This window comes from Amphibalanus amphitrite, unplaced genomic scaffold, assembly GCF_019059575.1.
Source record: "Amphibalanus amphitrite isolate SeventyFive unplaced genomic scaffold, NRLGWU_Aamphi_draft 001657F_arrow, whole genome shotgun sequence".
Classification (NCBI taxonomy): Eukaryota; Metazoa; Arthropoda; class Thecostraca; order Balanomorpha; family Balanidae; genus Amphibalanus; species Amphibalanus amphitrite.
Genome location: NW_024883150.1, coordinates 107411 through 125921, shown reverse-complemented (window position 1 = coordinate 125921; position 18511 = coordinate 107411). Strand labels below are relative to the sequence as shown.

At 47.6% G+C, this 18511-nt stretch overlaps 1 protein-coding gene across 1 annotated transcript in view; it reads right to left on the bottom strand.

Moving 5' to 3' along the window:
- Window positions 1-8806: 8806 nt before the first annotated feature.
- LOC122374440 (TBC1 domain family member 25-like) overlaps window positions 8807-18511 on the bottom strand; it is a 106073-nt gene continuing 96368 nt past the window's right edge. The window contains exon 4 of the mRNA XM_043353209.1: window positions 8807-12769. Within this exon, the coding sequence (XP_043209144.1) occupies window positions 12533-12769 (237 nt within the window). The 3' untranslated portion in view covers window positions 8807-12532. The remainder of the gene's footprint in view (window positions 12770-18511) is intronic.

Genomic DNA, 18511 nt, shown 5'->3' with positions numbered 1-18511 from the left:
TGATCTATCACTTTATTCTGAGGATGCGCAGTCTTCCAGTACCGATGTGACTCAATTGTTGGTGAGTGGCCCTTTAAACGACCTTAGGGGACTCGTCTCGCGCTTGGAAGCGTCACTGGCGTCTCTCGACCATTGGTTCAGTGCAAATGCTTTAAAAGTAAACACTGCTAAAACTCAGCTCATGGTTTTCGGCAGTCGGCAAAATTTGAGAAGCATACCTGCTTTCACCGTTTCTTTTCGCGACACCAAACTAGTGCCATGCAAGCAGGTGGGCAACCTGGGCGTTATCTTCGACGGCACCCTGTCCTGGGACGCGCATGTGTCCGAGCTCAGTCGCCGGTGCACGGGTCTCCTAATTGGCCTCTCCCATGTCCGCCACTATCTCCCCGACGGTGTCACCAAGACACTAGTGGTGGCTCTCGTCATGTCACGGATCCAGTACTGTCTCTCCGTATTTGGTAATGGTAGCCAAAAGAACTTCGATCGCATTCAGAAAATTCTTAACTTTGCCGCTAGAGTCATTTTCAGTCGCCGTAAATTTGATCATGTCTCCCATCTCCGGGACCAACTCGGCTGGATGGCACCTAAAACAATGGCTGAATACCATACCCTTATTACGGCGCACAAGGCCATCCAGAGAGGGGAACCCGAGGAGATTGCGACCCTATTTTCCAAAAATTCCCAAACACGAGCAAGGTCTACTCGCCAAGACCACCTTTTCCACTTACCGCGACCCCGACTAGAGACCGGAAAACGTAGATTCGCCTACCGTGCCGCGGCGCTCCTAAATACTCTCCCCCTCGAGCTAACGCAATTGCCTCCAGCCAGATTTGCCCGTGCTGTAAAGAAGGGGCTTAAGCCGAGCCAGAGTAGCCATAGTAGCTAGCCTCATGACTCTTGGACTATGAAAGGCAAACGAGTCTGTGTGTATAGTTATGAACGCGGCTTCGTGCGGGTTACACCAAGTATGTGCGTGTTCGGCGTTCGCGTTGTGTATTTCGTATCCGTAAGTGTGTGCGTTTTCTTGTGTAGGTATTTCTTGTGTTATCTTCAACCAGCTCGGACTCGGAGTGTAATCGCCACGCCGATTGTGGATTGCTCTTGATCGTCAATACATACATACATACATACATACGAAGCTCCACAAGTACCTATGTAAATATTAAGGGTACAGTGGTTAAGCTTAAGGGCCTGCTGTATCTAGGGCATAGATAGAGGGCCTGCATTATCAATAAAGTGAGGCTACCTAAGGCCAGTACATTTCATAGGTAACAAAATACTCAAATTAATGACTTTGGTAGTTGTTTTGTGGCGAGTTCGTACCTCCTTTTATAAGAGGTCTTTGTTCTTATTTTATCACGCCTTATTTGATTCATGTTTATTTTCTCGTCATTGTTGCTGCGCGCGTGAAAAACAATATTTCTTTTTAGCTCAGAAAACCGAGTCAACGTCGACGTTTGAATTTGTTTTTAGTTCAGTGTGCGGCCTACTTTATTTATAATTTTATTTATATTTTTATCATATTTTATCTACTCGTCTCGGCCGCCACATTGGTGACCCCGACGTGATTTGATTTAACTTTTAAACAGTAAATTATTGCTCTTCATGATTGTATATATACCTGCACATTCAAAGAAGACTTTAAGAGAAGAACGAGGAAGAAACATATCAAGTAATCGAAAACGAAAACGAGATGTATCTACTACGTTACTCACACAAGAAAGACAACCGACCAGACGATCACCTGAAAAATCGCCGGTGGTTTCGGGCCGCGCCGCCTCCCTCCGCACCGGCTGATCCCAGCGCACCAACTTCAACTTCGCCTTTCCGAGCGGCTCGCCGACTTGTGGCCGTAACCAAGGTGGATCCAGGCCGCGCTGAGCCTCGCCGCCTGCTCCACCGCGGTGCTTCTTTATCTTACCTACCTATCTACATACCCAAGCGTTCGTCAACGACATGCACCCATACGTCGCCGCGAACGCAGAACGCAAGTCAGCGAGTCGCAAGCCGCCGTCGTCGGAGTTTCCGGGATGCGCCGTTTCATCGCCGCTCCCGTCCGACGCGGCACGCGCTGGGTCGCCACCAAGAGCCGGTCTACGCCTATTCTGTCTGAAAACTTGTGATCGATATTTTTTTAGCAAGATATATATTTACTATGCCTTTTTTTTAGCTCCGCTTTGGGGCGGGGCGTGTTGTGGCGAGTTCGTACCTCCTTTTATTAGAGGTCTTTGTTCTTATTTTATCACGCCTTATTTGATTCATGTTTATTTTCTTGTCATTGTTGCTGCGCGCGTGAAAAACAATATTTCTTTTTAGCTCAGAAAACTGAGTCAACGTCGACTTTTGAAATTGTTTTTAGTTCAGTGTGCGGCCTACTTTCAAACTGTCATGTTCTTTATTTTCGTCTCTGAATATAATTTTATCATATTTTATCTACTTGTCTCTGCCGCCAGTTTATACCAATCTAGCATTTACCAAGAATAGGTAGGTATCTTATACAAGTATAAAATACACATGTGCCTATGTTGGGCAACATAGGAAACAGAAAAGACATTCCAGCCACCCAGAGGGACCTATTTATGAATATAGTGCAAGATAAAAGATTAACTGATGATTGAAATTTGAATCAGAATGAGATGATGCATAGAGCAGCTGATCCAGAGACATTTTACTGTTGTTTCTTTGGTTGCTGACGTTTGCTCTGCCTCTGGTTGGGCACAACAAATTCTGCCAGGTCAGACACCCGTCCTGCAACCCGCCCATGCGGAATGCTGTCAAGGGTCTGTGACCTCATCAGGCTGTCCCGTGATTCTGGTCCCTTGTTCCCAGCACTCTGGACCAGCTCAAGGATTTCCTGTTCCGTGTGCCAATGTTCGATGAGGGAATATCTGTTGTCCTTGGAGCTCCTGGCATATATGGATCCGTTTTTGGTGTGGTAGTTCACTATTAGATTTTTTCTCTGAGCTGACCCAGGCGCCTGATCATGGCGGCCCTAGCTTCAGTGAGGTTTTCGTGAATAATCACTTTGTCTTTTGTGTCTCGGGGCTGCTCAAACCGGGCCTGGTAGACCGCCTCCGATCATCATGGTCCTGGAACTTGACCAGAACTTTTGTTTTTGTTTTTTAGCCTGTGACAAGCCACGATGGCTCCTTGCATGTTCACATTGAGTTTATCTTTGATGATTTTTGCTACCATGGCTCTAGTTTCAGAAGTTGATTCCTGTTCCTTTTTTGGGAGCGGCACCCCATCTCCCCCCCCCCCAGAATAAGAGTACTTTTCCTGTTGTATTGTTCATCTTTTTCTACTGCCCTCTCAGTGTTAATCACTCTTGTTTTCAGTACTATGTTTTCGGCCTTACGGGCTTCAAGTTCGGACCTCATGGCAGACATACTTTTTTCAAAGTCTGCTTTCAGAAAATCAGTGACTTTTACTGCTTCTTCTATCATCTTTGACACGTCCTCCATTCTAGCACCCATCCCAAACACCCAAGATTTTCAAGCGAGAATGAAGTTAGTGATCGAAATACGCCCGGTTATATATGACAAGATATAACCGGTTTTTCCGCGACACTACGAGCGTCTTCTCTGGGGCGGCCCCGGAGCCGAGCCGGCCTCTGCGAGCAGCGTTCGGCGGCAGGCGGGAGGCCGCCTGCGCCCCCGGGCGGCAAGGCCGCTAAGGCGGCGGCCTCCTCTGATTGGTGGAGCGACTCGTGTCACGTGACTGTGTCGGCGCGGGGTTTGAGTGCATTTGCGCGGTCACTCTGTTCTAAGCCGCCCGGGCTGACGCAAGTCAGCAGTGTTCTCGCTCTGAAATGTTTTTGCGTTTACTGCGGTCGTGTTCAGTGGAAGCTGGAAGACATCAAGGGGAGTATAAGTTCAGTTTTTATATCAATGTGATATTGATTGACAAGGATGTTTTTTCCTTTCGGGGTTTTTATGTTTATTTTTTACTGGTTTGTTGTTTCTGTCTGATTTTTTTTCCATTTTCGGCATGAGGTTTGGTTATTTTTGTGCTTATGTTATGCTATCACGGTAAGAAAAGGGTCGATGAGCAATGGGTCGGCAAATGCCCGGTATTATCGGTTCTTTGAAGGTTAGATAAAACAACGAAACTTGGACTGCTGGTAGAAATAGGCTTGGTGTGTTTTTTTTCCGATTTTGGGAGATTGAGTGTAGGTATTTGCTAGGTGTAACATAGCTGTAACTGTTTTTTTTTTTGTTCTTCCCTGGAACGGAGCGCCGGACTTTGCCATTCTACACTCCGTGTGAGTGAAATCAGCTCATGCTTTCTCGGTGTAGCAGCTCAGAGTGCACGGCCTGGCCGGCGTAGGGTTTGGTGGCCACGTGGTGTTGGCCGGTGGTTGTGCAGAGAGTTGGTAGAATTGCCGTTTTGTGGTGCCTGGTGTTGAACTGTGGTTCCCATACAGGTGAACGGTTACTGGCGTAAGGTGTGCCAGGTGGGCGTACCCCGTGGAGAATGAGCTGCTGGTGATGTTGGCTCTGTCCGAGCGTGTCCGAGCGGGGTTTTCATTAGTGGGTTAGGGATTGTTGATAACAAGGGTACCAACTGCCGGGTGAGACTTGAGAGGGTAAATGGAGTTCATTGTAAGGATAACCAATGCAATGGTATTGGTCTAAGATGGTATTGTTATCTGGTGTTCATAGGTTGGAATGAAAGGTTTAGTGGGTGATACAGAGGTACAGAGGTGATACAGTGGAACCCAGTTTGGGTGTGATAAGTCTCGGCGGACTAGGATATTATGGATTAGATGGGGCATTATGTAAGGTGGTTTTGGGATGCATTAGCGATAGCCTAGTAGGTTACAGGCTATTACCCAGAGGAAGTTTTCACAACCATGGTTAAAGGCTGCAGTAGGTATGCCATTTTCTAGGATGCAGTTTTAGGATAGCCCGTGATTGTGTAGCTCTCACTCTGCATTGAGGTACGAGTTAACTGTGTTTCGTTTTTTATGGTAGTGGCGTTTGTAAATCGTTTTTTTTTTTTTGCCAGAGTGAGGTGCCTTTCTTGTCGTTGGTCAATAGAGCATTGCCAAGGCATGTTAAGCGACATCTGCAATATGCATACCTATCCTGCCGATATGTCATCACACGCATTGTCAGATAAATGGCTCCAGTATACTCGTCTATAGCCCCTTTTGATACGAGATTTCGACTGAAAATGGTTAAGTGACACAATGTTTTTTTCTTCCATGGCTTGGTGGTTGGCATCCGACTCTGAACGGCGACGGATCGGCACACTCGGCGGGGCCGGCCCGCTTTGCCAGAGTCTTCTTCGGCCGCTGGAGGATTCCTTCACAGCTCCCACGTCAGCTGAGGGAGTTCCGACCCCTCCCAGCTCATCTTGCTCCAGTGGTGCTGCCTAGCAGGTCTTACGGGACATCGTCAGGTATAGGCCAAGGTGGCCGGGGTTTTGAAAGGTACGTTATTCCATGTACGGGGCCCGGTACATATCTGTTAATGGAGGTTCTAGGGGACCCGATAGGGTGGATAGAGAACGCTTGGACATGGGCGATATCGGTATTTTTGAGGGGATATTGGGTTCCACCTGTAGGGACATGAGGGCAATGCTGGTGGAAAATAAGATAGGTAATAAGATAGTAATAAAATTGTGATAAAATCGTTAGGCGAAGCCCGAAGATAAAAAATGAAATCTAGTCAACTCTAACGTTAGACGTGTTTTCAACCTTGGTTTGCTGCTGCTGCTGAGGGTTTTTAAATCGTCTGTAACTATCTTCAAAGCGGTCTATTTCTTAGCAAATTATTTCTACTTGTCGCTATAGAATATGATATGACCTTTCTCCTGCAAAACAGCGAATGAACATTGAACAATACAGGTCAGGTACTATCATTAATAGAGCTATTAATTTTTAGCTCTAAAATGAAGTAAGTCAGTATGCGTTGTTAGGACTGGGAGTTCCCCTCAGTGTCCTAAAATTGTATTTTGGCTTGGGTGTCAAAGGAAAATTCCTAGGGGCCCGGGAACGATTTTCAAGGTGGGGGTGGGGGGGGGGGCATATAAAATGTCTGACATGATGCATATGAAACGGTGGCGTAGCTAGGAGTCTAAGGAGACACGTACCCCCCCCCCCCCCTATCGGGATAAAAGGGAGCCTCGGGTCCGAGGGGCCCTGCGGCGCCATTTGGCCACTGGGGGTTAACAATGGCCATATAGAAGGGCCCCATGGGGCTCACTAGAGCACCTCATGGACCCTAAATTGCCACATTAAGATCTCTTTAAGGGCCCCACGCCGGATTCTGAGGGCCTCTTGGGCCTTTTAAGGGCCCTTCAGTAATCTCCAAAGGCCCCTCACTGGCCTCTGAAAGTTCTTACCGGCCTATGAGGGCCCAGTTCTAGGGGCATTTCCCGCCTGTGATGGTCCCACAATTATTTTTCTGAGAGCCCTATAACGGCAACTGTGGGGGCCCTCGTCGGCGCCTATGAGGGCCCACACCGGTGTCTCTGAGGGTTTCACAACCCCAACTCTGAGTGCCTACACTAGTGCCTATTAATGCCCTATATCGGCGACTGAGAGTGAGGACCCGAATCCCTACCCAACACCGGCGCATCTAAAGGCCACCCACTGGTGACTTCTGAGGGCCCCACACCGGTCCGTTGACTCTCAGGGCCCCACCGGCGTCTGATAGTACCATGCCGGTCTCTAGGGACCCCACAGAACTTCTTCTGCTGGCCTAAGGGCCTCTTGCCGGTCACTGAGATCCGCCTGCCGGCTTGTAGAGGGTTCGCGTCCGCAGCTCAGGCCCCACACCCGTCTGTAACGGCTCCACACCAGCGTCTATGAGGGCCCACAGCAACGCCTGTAAGGACCCTCACCGGCGCCTCTGAGAGAATCACACTAGCACCTCTTAGCGCCCACACCGGCACCTGCATGACATTCCCACACCAGTGCCTCTAAAGGCCCCTTACCGGCGGCTCTGAGGGCCCTACGCCGGTGATTCTGAGGATGCTAACGATAACCGAAGGCACCATACAAGCGCTTAGTGTCGCTGAGCTTTTAATCCCATACCGGCCTTCCAAGGGCGCCACGTCAGTGCACTCATTGCCCCACACCCCTCCCTTACACCCGGAGCGGGTAAACTGTGCAACCTATAGCAACGATTTTACCACAGTTGTACGTTAGGCATTTCTCAAGGTTGACTCAAAATGGCCCAGTGTAAAAGCTGGCCTGCCAAACTTATGGCCGAGGCCAGGCCCAAACAAAAGCGGGATGACAACGGCAGATGTCAAATCGATACTGTAACAGCAGAAACCATTCAGATGGCAAGGAAAATGCCGTGTGTTTATGTTTAGATGTATCAAGGAAACAAGAAGTCCGGAAAAGGGAGGAAAGATCCTTTCTCGCTGCCTCAATGTTGAGGGGGCGCCGCACTCTCGGCTCTCAGGTTGGGGGGGGGGGGGGCAAGCGCCCCCGCTGTCCCCTGTTTCCTGGGTCTATGAAAATTACTCACCAAATAAGGGATAAGGGTGGAAAATTGATGGTCAGCTAAGGCCTAAAAAGAGTGGAAAAAGAATGTACAGCAAAATGTAATACAAGCCTGGTATGTGGGAAGTAAAATGGCTATCGATCCATGCAAATGCTTTTTCTTGGTAAAATTGGGAGTGGATAATAGGCTTAAAGTGGAGGCGAGTGAAAAATGATTTTCATTTGGATGTCGTTTCCCACCTAAATCAACAAATTTTGGGGCACTGGTACGGGGTACCCCTCGCCAGCATCAGGGTTGACGTCACTCAGGACCTGCCTGTGGTTGGTTGGTGGGTGAGTTACTGTACCTTCTATGGGTGACATTGAGCCAGCTCGGCGTTTGGAGGCAGTAAACACCTCCAAAACGTGTCGAGCTAGGAAGCAACGGCAACCTTTATACCCATATTGGCCTGTTTACAGCGTAGGGGCTGTCTGTATGCCGGTCATTTGGTCCCTGATCAATCCGGATCTTCGCGGAAAGGCAAGCTTGTTGCCCGTGGCGGGTGATGCGGATACTATCAGATTTCAAAAATGGGTATTTTTGGTATTCAGGTCGGGTAATTGCCCTGAACATTCGGAGAATCTTGGGATACACAATCCTGCAAGTCCCGGGTGAAGCTCGCTAGTCTGCCCGGGGGTGTCCCCCTCTTCAACGACCCCGTGGCAGCTCGCTAGTCTGCCCGGGGGGTGTCCCTTCTACAACGACCCCGGGGCAGCTCACTAGTCTGCTCGGCGTGTCCCCTTCTACAACGACCCCCGGGGCAGCTCGCTAGTCTGCCCGGGGGGTGTCCCCTTCTACAACGACCCCGGGGCAGCTCGCTAGTCTGCCCGGGGGTGTCCTCTCCTACAATGGCCTCGGGGCAGCTAGCTAGTCTGCCCGGGGTGCCCCCTTCTACAACGGCCTCGGGGCAGCTCGCTAGTCTGCCCCAGAGTGTCCCCTTCTACTCGACCCAGCGGGGCAGCTCGCTAGTCTGCCCGGGGGTGTCCCCTTCTACAACGGCCTCGGGGCAGCTGTCTAGTCTGCCGAGGATGTACTTTTCTACAACGGCCTCGGGGCGACTTGCTTGTCTGCTTGGAGGTGGCTGCCGCCAGGACGCCGGTATAGCGCAGGCGTCATTCCGGAGGCTTAGAATGCTGATGCCGGCGCGCGCTGAGAGCTCTCCCCTTTTTGCTGGTCGGCTATCTATGACCTGATTACCTATAGTCTCGTGGTCACTGTTTTAAACCCTTGCAAAGTTTTAGGTAACTCATTCATGGTCGTTATCATTGCCACGTGTAGCACAGGGGCTAAGGTACACGTAACAGTAGCTGCGGCCTCTGTTTTCAGTTGCCTAACAACCAATGGGTTCCATGTTTTTTTTTTTTTTTTAAAGGACGGCGCTAAAATAATAACAATAATAATAACAATAATAATAATAACAACAATCATAGACCACTATATATCTGGACTGTGCACGGAAATTAGGGCCCTGCCATTAGGGCCCTAACTTTCGAAGGTCGTCACAGCCAACTTATTCGCCATATGATGATGTGCTTTGGGAAACATCACCACTAGTCAATTTGTAATCTGAGTTATATCTTACATTGAGCAAAAAATATATAATATTAGCGCAATCATCGAAAAAAGAAGGGCATTTTCTGCCCATTTCTTCCATGATTTAACATGGTGTGGATGATGGTTCCCAGCTAATTTTCACGAGAATTAGCAAATTTTCACAGACATGTAGCGAAGATTTTTGCAAGATTATTGTTGTTTGTTGTTTATCATTGACATGCGGGATAGTTCTCTTTTGTCTTTAAATAAAATGAAACCTTTTAATGCATACATGCCACTGAAATACAGTAAAATGTGCCGCTAGTGATAATCACTTCAGAATATCCTATGAACAGAACAGGGAGTGAGCATATTCAAAGAGCCAAGACAGTGCATGCAACAATGTCAGTTTTCCGGTTCCTGGCTAAGGCATCAATATGAAGTCAATTTCTATATGCCCTAAAGCTGAAAATGTCTTGGAATTCTGACCACTGGGCTCCCTGTGAGTTTTATTACATGCTGTGACGCTGGCCGAGACCGAAAAATTGAGCAGAAGACAACTGTAAGGAGAGGTGGCGGATCCGTTTCCAGACTGGCGGCTCCTATAATATCAGTCACAAGTGAAGCCCAAAACTAGCTAAAGTCTTGCAATTTGGTCAAGTGATGGTCACATATGTTATGGCTTGCGGAGAGCTGGCGTGCCCACATCAGCAATCTGTGTTCTGCTCCTGCATGCAAGCAATGGGTCCTGCTCTGGTAACAGCTGCCGAGTCGCTCTCTCTTCGGCACACGTATAGCTTCAAACGTGTGTTTCAAGACAGCGCGACTACCATTGTAAAGGAAAACGATAACTTTCTTCACATTGCTCGCTGAGGGAGTCACACTGTCGAGAAGCACCTCAAGTTACAACGCTACGACCTGCATTCCTTCAACACATTGATGTGTATAGTTGAGCGAAAAACAAACATTGCAATTCATGGAGTCAATATGGACAGTATACCGTCACTCAACACCAGCGATGCGCGAACAGAGCTTCATGAAATAAGAAAGCTTCATGAAAATGAGAAAGGTTGAGCCGCAGGACGTAAACACAATGCAACATTCCTGGGATCAGTTTGTCTATGCAATCAATAACTACGATCCTATTCGTCGATGTGTAAGATACCTACATGGCTGAGAATTTCAGATGTGGATTTACAATTCGAATAGTAACTAAAGGCAAATGTAGCACAAGAACTATAAGAAAGTGCATTCCTAAGTGCGAAGCTCTGCTGCAGTGTCCAGTGAACCGAGATCTCGTGACTCCGTCTAAATCTCGAATCTCCATCGCCATCACCCGCTGCAAAATGCGGCCACCGTCACTGACAACGGTGTTCAAAAGTCCCCTTCTCTCGAGAGGGACAGATGACAGAACCCGTCTGTCCCTATGCTGAGCATGAAATCGGCCTCAGTGGAAGCAGGGAACAGTTGTGGCCCAGCAGGTCACCTCGGACGGTCTCGCTAAAAACGCAGCACCGGCAGCTTTGTTATTTACCCATAGGAATCTTCGTAATTCCGTGGCGCAGATCGTGTGGGCTTTCAAAGCATTGAGCCGGGTGCGTGTCTGATTTAGACAGGCAAATTAATCTGCAGTGTATCCAATATGTCATCAGACTGTCTCTTGTCAAAAACGACCGATCACGGATTGTTCCTGTCTATTGATGCTTTGAACTTAATACAGTGTACATGAACTACAGTGTACATGTACAACTTAATACAGTGTACATGAACTACAGTGAACTTAATACATGATGCTTTGAACTTAATACAGTGTATACCTGTCTATAAGTGCTTTTATTTATTTATCGTGTTAAAAATCATGCTATAAATTATACATTTATTAAAATATACATCACATTTAAGAAGTTACTTTCATTTAAATGGGCTTACTAGAGCGTCAATACACAATTCCGCGTGCTACGTCGAATTTCCCAGCAGGGCCCTAATAGCAGTCGGCAAAATCCGTGCACAGTCCAGATATATAGTGGTCTATGCAACAATAATAACAATAATAATTAACAATAACAATAACAATAATAAAAGAAAAAAGCAGCTCGCTAGTCTGCTCGGGGAAGCGTTTCTCATGGCCTCGGGTGTTGCCCGGGATGCTCCATTCTTCCACCTTCTACAACGGACACGGGGCGGCTCGCTAGTCTACCCGTAGGTGGCTGCCGCTAGGACGCCCGGTAGCGCGGGTGTCCTTACGGCGGCTAAGAGCGCTGATTCCTGGAGCGAGCTGAGAGCCCTCCCCTTTTTTGCTGGGCGTCTGTCAACGACCTTCGTTGATACTGTTCTAACCCCTTCCAAAGTTCTGGGAAAATAAATGGTCGCGCTGATAGGCATGTGCATAGGGTTCAAGGTAAAGGAGAATACAGCTTCTGTTGTCAGATGCCTCATAACTCATGGATGGCTATTTTTTCGGCGGGTATATCGAGGGCCTTTAGTTGGTGGAGGCTATCATCGCAGTAGTGGCTAATGCTACTGGTTCTTAGTCCTGCTGTAAGGGCTTCGGTATAAATGCCGTAATATTGTTCTTCATTGGTGACCGCTGTATCGCTCACATTCATGTTGGCAGGTTTTAGGGATCGTGGCGTTTCTGGTAAGCTTCGGGACAGGTTGAGGAAATAATTATCTACCTTCAACCAAGCACGTATTTGGGTGGGTTCCGCCACTGGTCTCGACACTGGCGGCGACTATAGGTCTTTTGTGTTAATTTGTATCCCCCATTCGGTCTGCTGGTCTCGGGAAGGGGGTGTTTTATTTTGGCGCATTGGTGTCTGGGTGGATGTATTGAATGGGTGGGGACACCATTGCGCCGCGCGGGGAGAGGGGTGGCGGCCCGTTGGCAGGGTAGTCTCGGTTGAGACATGTATACTTGCTAATATGTTTGTGTCGTGTTCATTTGGGCTGAATATACCAATAGCCCCTTTTTGTACAGCTACAGTGTTTTCCTGGAGGGACTTGGTTGTGAGGTTTGCGCTGAGATTGGTTACGCATAGCATAGCTAATTGTCTCTATGTTTGCTGGCAGCTCGAAGGGGAAGCGGAAAATAAAATTGCCTATCAACCCAATTTAGATATGGAAAGGAAATAAAAAAGTTTACCAAAATGAGGACAGGGCCCTTAACCCCTACCTCAGAAGAAAAGACAAGGGAAAATAATATTAAACTATGCAGAAAACTCAGCGCCGCTTTCGTCTCAAATTCGTCCTCCGCCAAGGCACGTCCGCTCTCCACGCGCCCCACGAGCGAAGTGATGAGCAGTATGGCTAATACTGCTGTTCTTACGATTTGACATCCTCTTAGTGTCGAAAGTTTGAATCATATGATAATTTTTTTTTTTGTCCAAAATAAAAAATGCCGGCATGCTACCGGCAAGACATGCCAGATACCACGAAAAAACGTGCGGTAGTGAAAAATTACCGGCATGCCGGTAGTGCGGTAGGGAAACTTTGCAACTCTACCCTGCATGCGAGCGCGTTGGTTGTTGGCCTGTGTGAGGGACTGACCGCAGCGAGGGCGTCACGCCGCCGCGGTAGACAGCCACGCGCATCTCCTTGGGCAGCACCAGTCGTCCAACCGTGTCCAAGTAGTTGTGAAACTCTGCATCCGTCAGCGGCGGCGCTGCCAGCGACGCCGTCGGGCGCTCGTCGCTCATGTTGAGAGCCCGCGACATCAGACTGAAGGTGTTCTGCACCTGTCGACAGAGCCAGGCCGCAAGCAAATAAGCGGGGCCGGTTGATGGCCAGTTACAGAGGTAACAGAATGGGTGACTTACATAGTCCGTGGTTGGATTGTGCCCCCACTTTTGTGATAGCTGAACTGTCTGAGAAAGTGAATGAAACTACCTCATTATCATGGATGATATAACACTGGATTGGTGTCTCGTGGAAATTAACATTGGGATCCGCGACATTGGGATCAGGCCTGCCATCTAGCGAGAGAATTATCGTAAGTTAGGAGCAAGCCGAGTGAACGCCATCTCTCAGCATTATGACACACGTGGGTGTGGTGGGTTAGTTGGCTTGAATTGCATATTCCCACGAGTTGGAGGTAATCTTACTGGACCTGAGACGACAAAAAATGTATTAAATGCTTGAAAGCCAAAAACGTCAAGCAGCCTTTAGGTAATAACGAAAATAAAATGCGTAAGACGGTGTGTATTGAAACGCCCAGTCCCATCGGCTTGTACGACCTTTTATATGGTCATTTACTCACAATGGTACAGCAGTTTGACAATATGTCATACATATTTGGTAGGCTTATTCTTCTTCTCCGAATTTCGCCCAATTTTCTTCATCTTAGTTAATGTTACAGCACGTGCCACGTGCCAACTTAGGGGTGTCGAAATTGTTCCACATAAAGTAACTCCGCAATGGCTGGGCCCATGACAGTAAAACTTCGTCAATAGTTAGTCACCCAGTGGCCAATGCATTTCCTTGTGTCACTATGGGGGTGCTACTGCACGTGCGCACGTGCGGGATGCCGCTTCCATATCTCAAGAACGGCTGGGCGGATAACACTCAAACTTGGTACACAAATGTCACATCGATGCTCGCACTGCATTGATCAGTGCTTACATTGGTGCAGAGTCATTAGGAAAACGATGAAATGAGATGCGTGGTGTTGATGCCTTTCTGTTCCAGCAACTGATTGATCCGCAACAGGAGATCCCAGGGGGGCGACACGGCTATTCGCGCAATGTATTCAGTTCTGGGCCGCGCGGGGCCTCGCGATGACGCGGCTGGAGGCAACTGCTCAGCGCGCTGGGATACTTCTGGCGGGGCCGGGCGCTGAACGGTGTGCAATGAATGGGTTATGGGCGGGAAGACATAGATGAGGTATTAAATTTGAATTGACATCAGCAATCGGGTGGGGAGGGAGAACGTGTCTAATCGAGCTTGGGATGGGGAAAGCCGAAAATGTCACGATCGGCTCATAGCTCCGACAGGGCCGGTTGCCGTACCATGTGTAGTATATTTAGGCGGGCAGACGGAGATGAGTTATTGGATTTGACTTCACCTTACCATCGGTTTCTGGTGGTGTTTGAAGACGTTTTTAGTAAAGCTCGGGGTGGGGCAGCCCACTGGCGGATCCAGGGGAAGGCATTTAGGGCAAATATGTCTTCCCCCACAACCAGGGCAGCGCCCGAAATCGCTTTTCGAGAATAAAAGAAAGCTTCACAACTTTTCTGAGGAAATGTTGGTTAATCACACTGCGTACAGCAGTGCGCAAGGAATCGAAATCCGAGCTTTTTTAAAATTAATTCGGAGAAACCTTTTTGGGGTAACCCCCGCGGTGTCCAAGACGGCTTCATGGATCCGCCAGTTGTGAATAAGTCACAGTCGATACCGAGCTTCGGCGGGACCAGGCGCTGTAGGTATACGTTGTATACCTACAATGAAGAGGCGGACAGACACCTGACCCCACATCCTACTGCATATACCCGTGCTTCTGTGGGTGAAGCACTGAAGCATCACGGAACCCCACAGGACCTGCGAGTCGACGAGGTGGCCGCTTTAGCCGCCGCGTACTGCAGCTCCGTGGGGTGGCCTGGGACCGATGGTAAAACAACAGCTCCGGCGGTGCCCACCCCTATGGGCCGTAGTAATTAGTGAATTCCCGTAATGTAGAGATCATATCCTCAATGATCTCCATTACGATTTTATATTCCTTAACAATATGGCAGACCAATTATGCTTGCCAGGCCATTACCTCTGATGTTTATACGCCCAGTATAACATGTGTTGTCTGTCAAACAACAATCGACGACGGAATCCCATCATCTGAAACCATCGGCTGTCAATTCACCCACCCCGTTTCCCTAAAAATAGACGATCAGATTCGGCCTGGGTCCTTACGACCCCTTTAGATTCGCCAGAGACGGAATCGGGTCGCCGTTATTGCACTCGTCTTAGTGTCTTTAGATGCATAGACAGCTTCGACCACGGACGTCGGACGGGGTGATCGTTCTACGAATGTACGCACCATCCAGGCCTAGGATGCATCGAGGTTTATCAGAATGCAGTCTGTATATCAATCAACATAACAATGGTGGTATGCAACCACATTAAAAATATCTCCCCGGCTCCCGCAACGTTCCAACGCCCCTCCGTTATGCATTCGCCCGATGTGTCCGCCGAGCCGGCTTGCCTCCAATGACGTCATCGGCCGGCCGGCGGCGTTCAAGGTCAAACGGCTGGTGTCCTTACCTGGAGTTCTATAGCCTTGGGAGATCCCTGTCTGTGAAGGCTTCCTCTCCCTTTTCCATTCCTTGTTTAAAATGACAAAACAATGTACGAAGAAGATCACACATTAAAATTGTTTTAGGCGGCTATCTTGGGCCACGGCTGCGGAGTTGTAGTCAGAGCCAGCGGTTCTGTTCCGACTTGGAGTTGGTTGATTTTTAAAAGCTGTAGTCGCCAGTCGGAGTGTGACTCGAACGTCACCGAAAAGTCATCGACTCCACAGACTTACCAGGGCTGCAGAGTCGGAGTCAGAGTCGGAGTCTGTGTGAATCGACACTCGACAGTTCTGCACGGAGGAGTCGGAGTCGATATTTGAATACCGGAATCGGAGTTGGAGCCAAAGTCACTGAAATTTCATCGACTACGCAGCGCTGGTTGGGTCCTTTTCATAGAGCGTCTTGAATGACATATTGAGCGGTAATGACGTTAGCAATTCCGTTTAACTTTTTCATTAGACTTATAGATAGTACTTACGTTCGTTTTGTTCTTTGATAGGACAATTTGTTTGATTTAGGCCAAGTAAAGACTCTTGTGAAAAATAGCGAAAACGACACGTGCTGGCGAAGTCTCCAATAACTCCCAGTTTCACGATTTAATGAGGAAATACATGGAACTGCTTATCTTATTACTGACCCTGCACATAAATCTATTAATTTCTTCACTTTTACTGACATATAAAGACATAACCTTTGGAAAAATTGCACAACAAGCCTGCTACTACACCACACTCCCGTGTGTCACAATGCTTATCAGCGGCGTTCACTCGGCTTGCTCCTAACTTACGACAATTCTCCCGCTAGATGGCAGGCCTGAGCTCAATGTCGCCAAAAACTGCGAAAACACCAATCCATTATTATCTCATCCATGTCATTATTATGCCATTTAAAACAGGGGCGCCGCTGACCTGATGAAAGTAGGTAGGACTAGGCACTAGGTAGGTTAGAAAGAAATACCGAACACTAAATATTGCAAAGCCACGATAGGTAGCAGATTTGGCATCACCACCAATTTCTAGAGGATGGTCACAAATTCTTATCCATTATATGATCCACTATCCAGGGGCCAATCTCACCAAGTGCGGTAAACTCGTTTGGGGTAGCCGCAAGTTACCGCACCGAAATAACCAGGGTTTGGTGTTTTAGTATCATATGACCTTTCCTCGTAAAATATAAATTAGCAAAAAGGATATATTGATATTGATATTTCGATCACAGATCTTCGTCGGAATTGTTAACAAAAGACAGAATAAGAATACATTTCTTGTCTGCTCCTTTCTTTATCTCCTACTTCACTATTCGTTATCACGAGAAATTAAATCTAAAGTACATCCATTTTTCAAATCATGATAACTTTTAGTCGACATACGAATACACGTAACTGAAATTTGTTAAGCCTAATTAACCCGCGCCCCACTGGGGGGGGGGGCTATTTATAGCCCCCCTCCCTTTTTTCTGCAATAACTTCCAAACCGCTTGACGTATCGACGCCAAACTTTTAGTACCTTCGGCTGCATCAATTTGACACCTTGTGTCAAAATTTTAACTTCGTAGCTACCATAGGTCGTCCGGAAATGATGTCAGAGTGACGTCATGTTCGGCCGATTTCGACGCAAAACATTGAACCACGGCAATCGCTCCCAAGAGCTCAGTTTGTAAGCTAGATCCAATTTCTTTGCATGAGAGGACTCAGAATAGACTGCGCTATCAAACTGCTATCTCGGATTTTCGAAATTTTGAAAATTTCGAAAATTTGATATAATAAAATCCAAAATTTATATTTTTACATTTTTTTCAAAAAGTCTTTGACTTTTCGAAAAAAAAAAACGGAAAATATGTGATAGAACGCATTATTATGACTAACTCTAGCAAGTTTTAGCTAAATATCTTCATATAACTCACTTGACGTCATTGCACTGGCAAGTGAGTTGCTAGAACTGTGACCTCGTCAGAACCATTTTGCAGGTTGTTAAAAGGACAGGCAAGTCCCTTGGCTGCGGTGACTATGCAACCTGCCCTGATCATGTAAACGGCATTGTGACTAGTTCAGCCACGAACACATTCCGCATTTTCCTAGAAAGAACTATCGGCACGCTCGGTGCCGCGGAGGGTATGCCAACCTAACAGACCCGCACTGCCCAGCGCTCCGCTAGCCCGGAGGCGGTTGGCGAGGCTGACCCCACTGACCTCGCTCCGCGACCAGACTCTCGGTCACTCACGCCACAACCGAGAGGCGCCAGCCTCGACGCAGGGGCATCTGGCGCCATTCATGCTGCCTCCGAACACGGTGATTGGTTTGCTGCAGAGTCACGTGGTTGGGGCATCAGTGGCGTAATCAGGAATTTAGTTACCAATCTCACCAACAGATGGCTCTGACCGACGATTTTTAAATACGGAGTGATCTAAAGGTAGGTGACATAATACGAGCTTACAGCTGCAATGATGATGGCACATGTAGGCTACATTCCAAGTTTCATGATAATCTGACAAATGGTTCCCAAGATACAGATGCAAACTCTAACCACTACGGATACCCCACATTACTTCAGCGGTGACCTGTACTTCCAGTCTATTTGTATTTCTCAGAACTTGTTTCCATTTTATAGGAATTGAGCCTGTAATGCCCTGATAGCTCAAAAAGTCAACTCTAACATTGTGATGTTTCTGTTTCAGTTCATCATAGCTGAAAAAAGTTCCATTGCACTTTATAATATCCCCTATGCAAACAATGCCTGCCTGATACATTGATTTGTTAAATATTGGTTCATTGCCTACAAGAACATCGTCATTGTTCCAAATAATCACTCGTTTCACATCACATGCATTCACGATCTTTCTAGCATTCAATTTCTGAAATTCACTAATGGCTACTTTGTAAAATTTTGGGATATTCCACTTCTCTAATGCAAGTTTACTTCTTTGAATCGTGAACAAGTGGTCAAGGTGAAATTTACCAATCCTCGCTTGCAATATGCGTCGCCATGAACTTTCTCGGTTCACGTGCATTCGTTTAACCCACGTTACCCTGAGAGCTTTCGCCATTGCTTCTACGCATGGAGCGTTCAAACCACCATGCCTTATTCCTTGCCATAGTACTTTTTTAGCTACTTTTGGGGGTCTACCTCTCCATATGAACTTCATAATGAGTGATTGTATTTTTTTCCAGGTCTTTTCGTTCAAAAAGCGTGATACTAG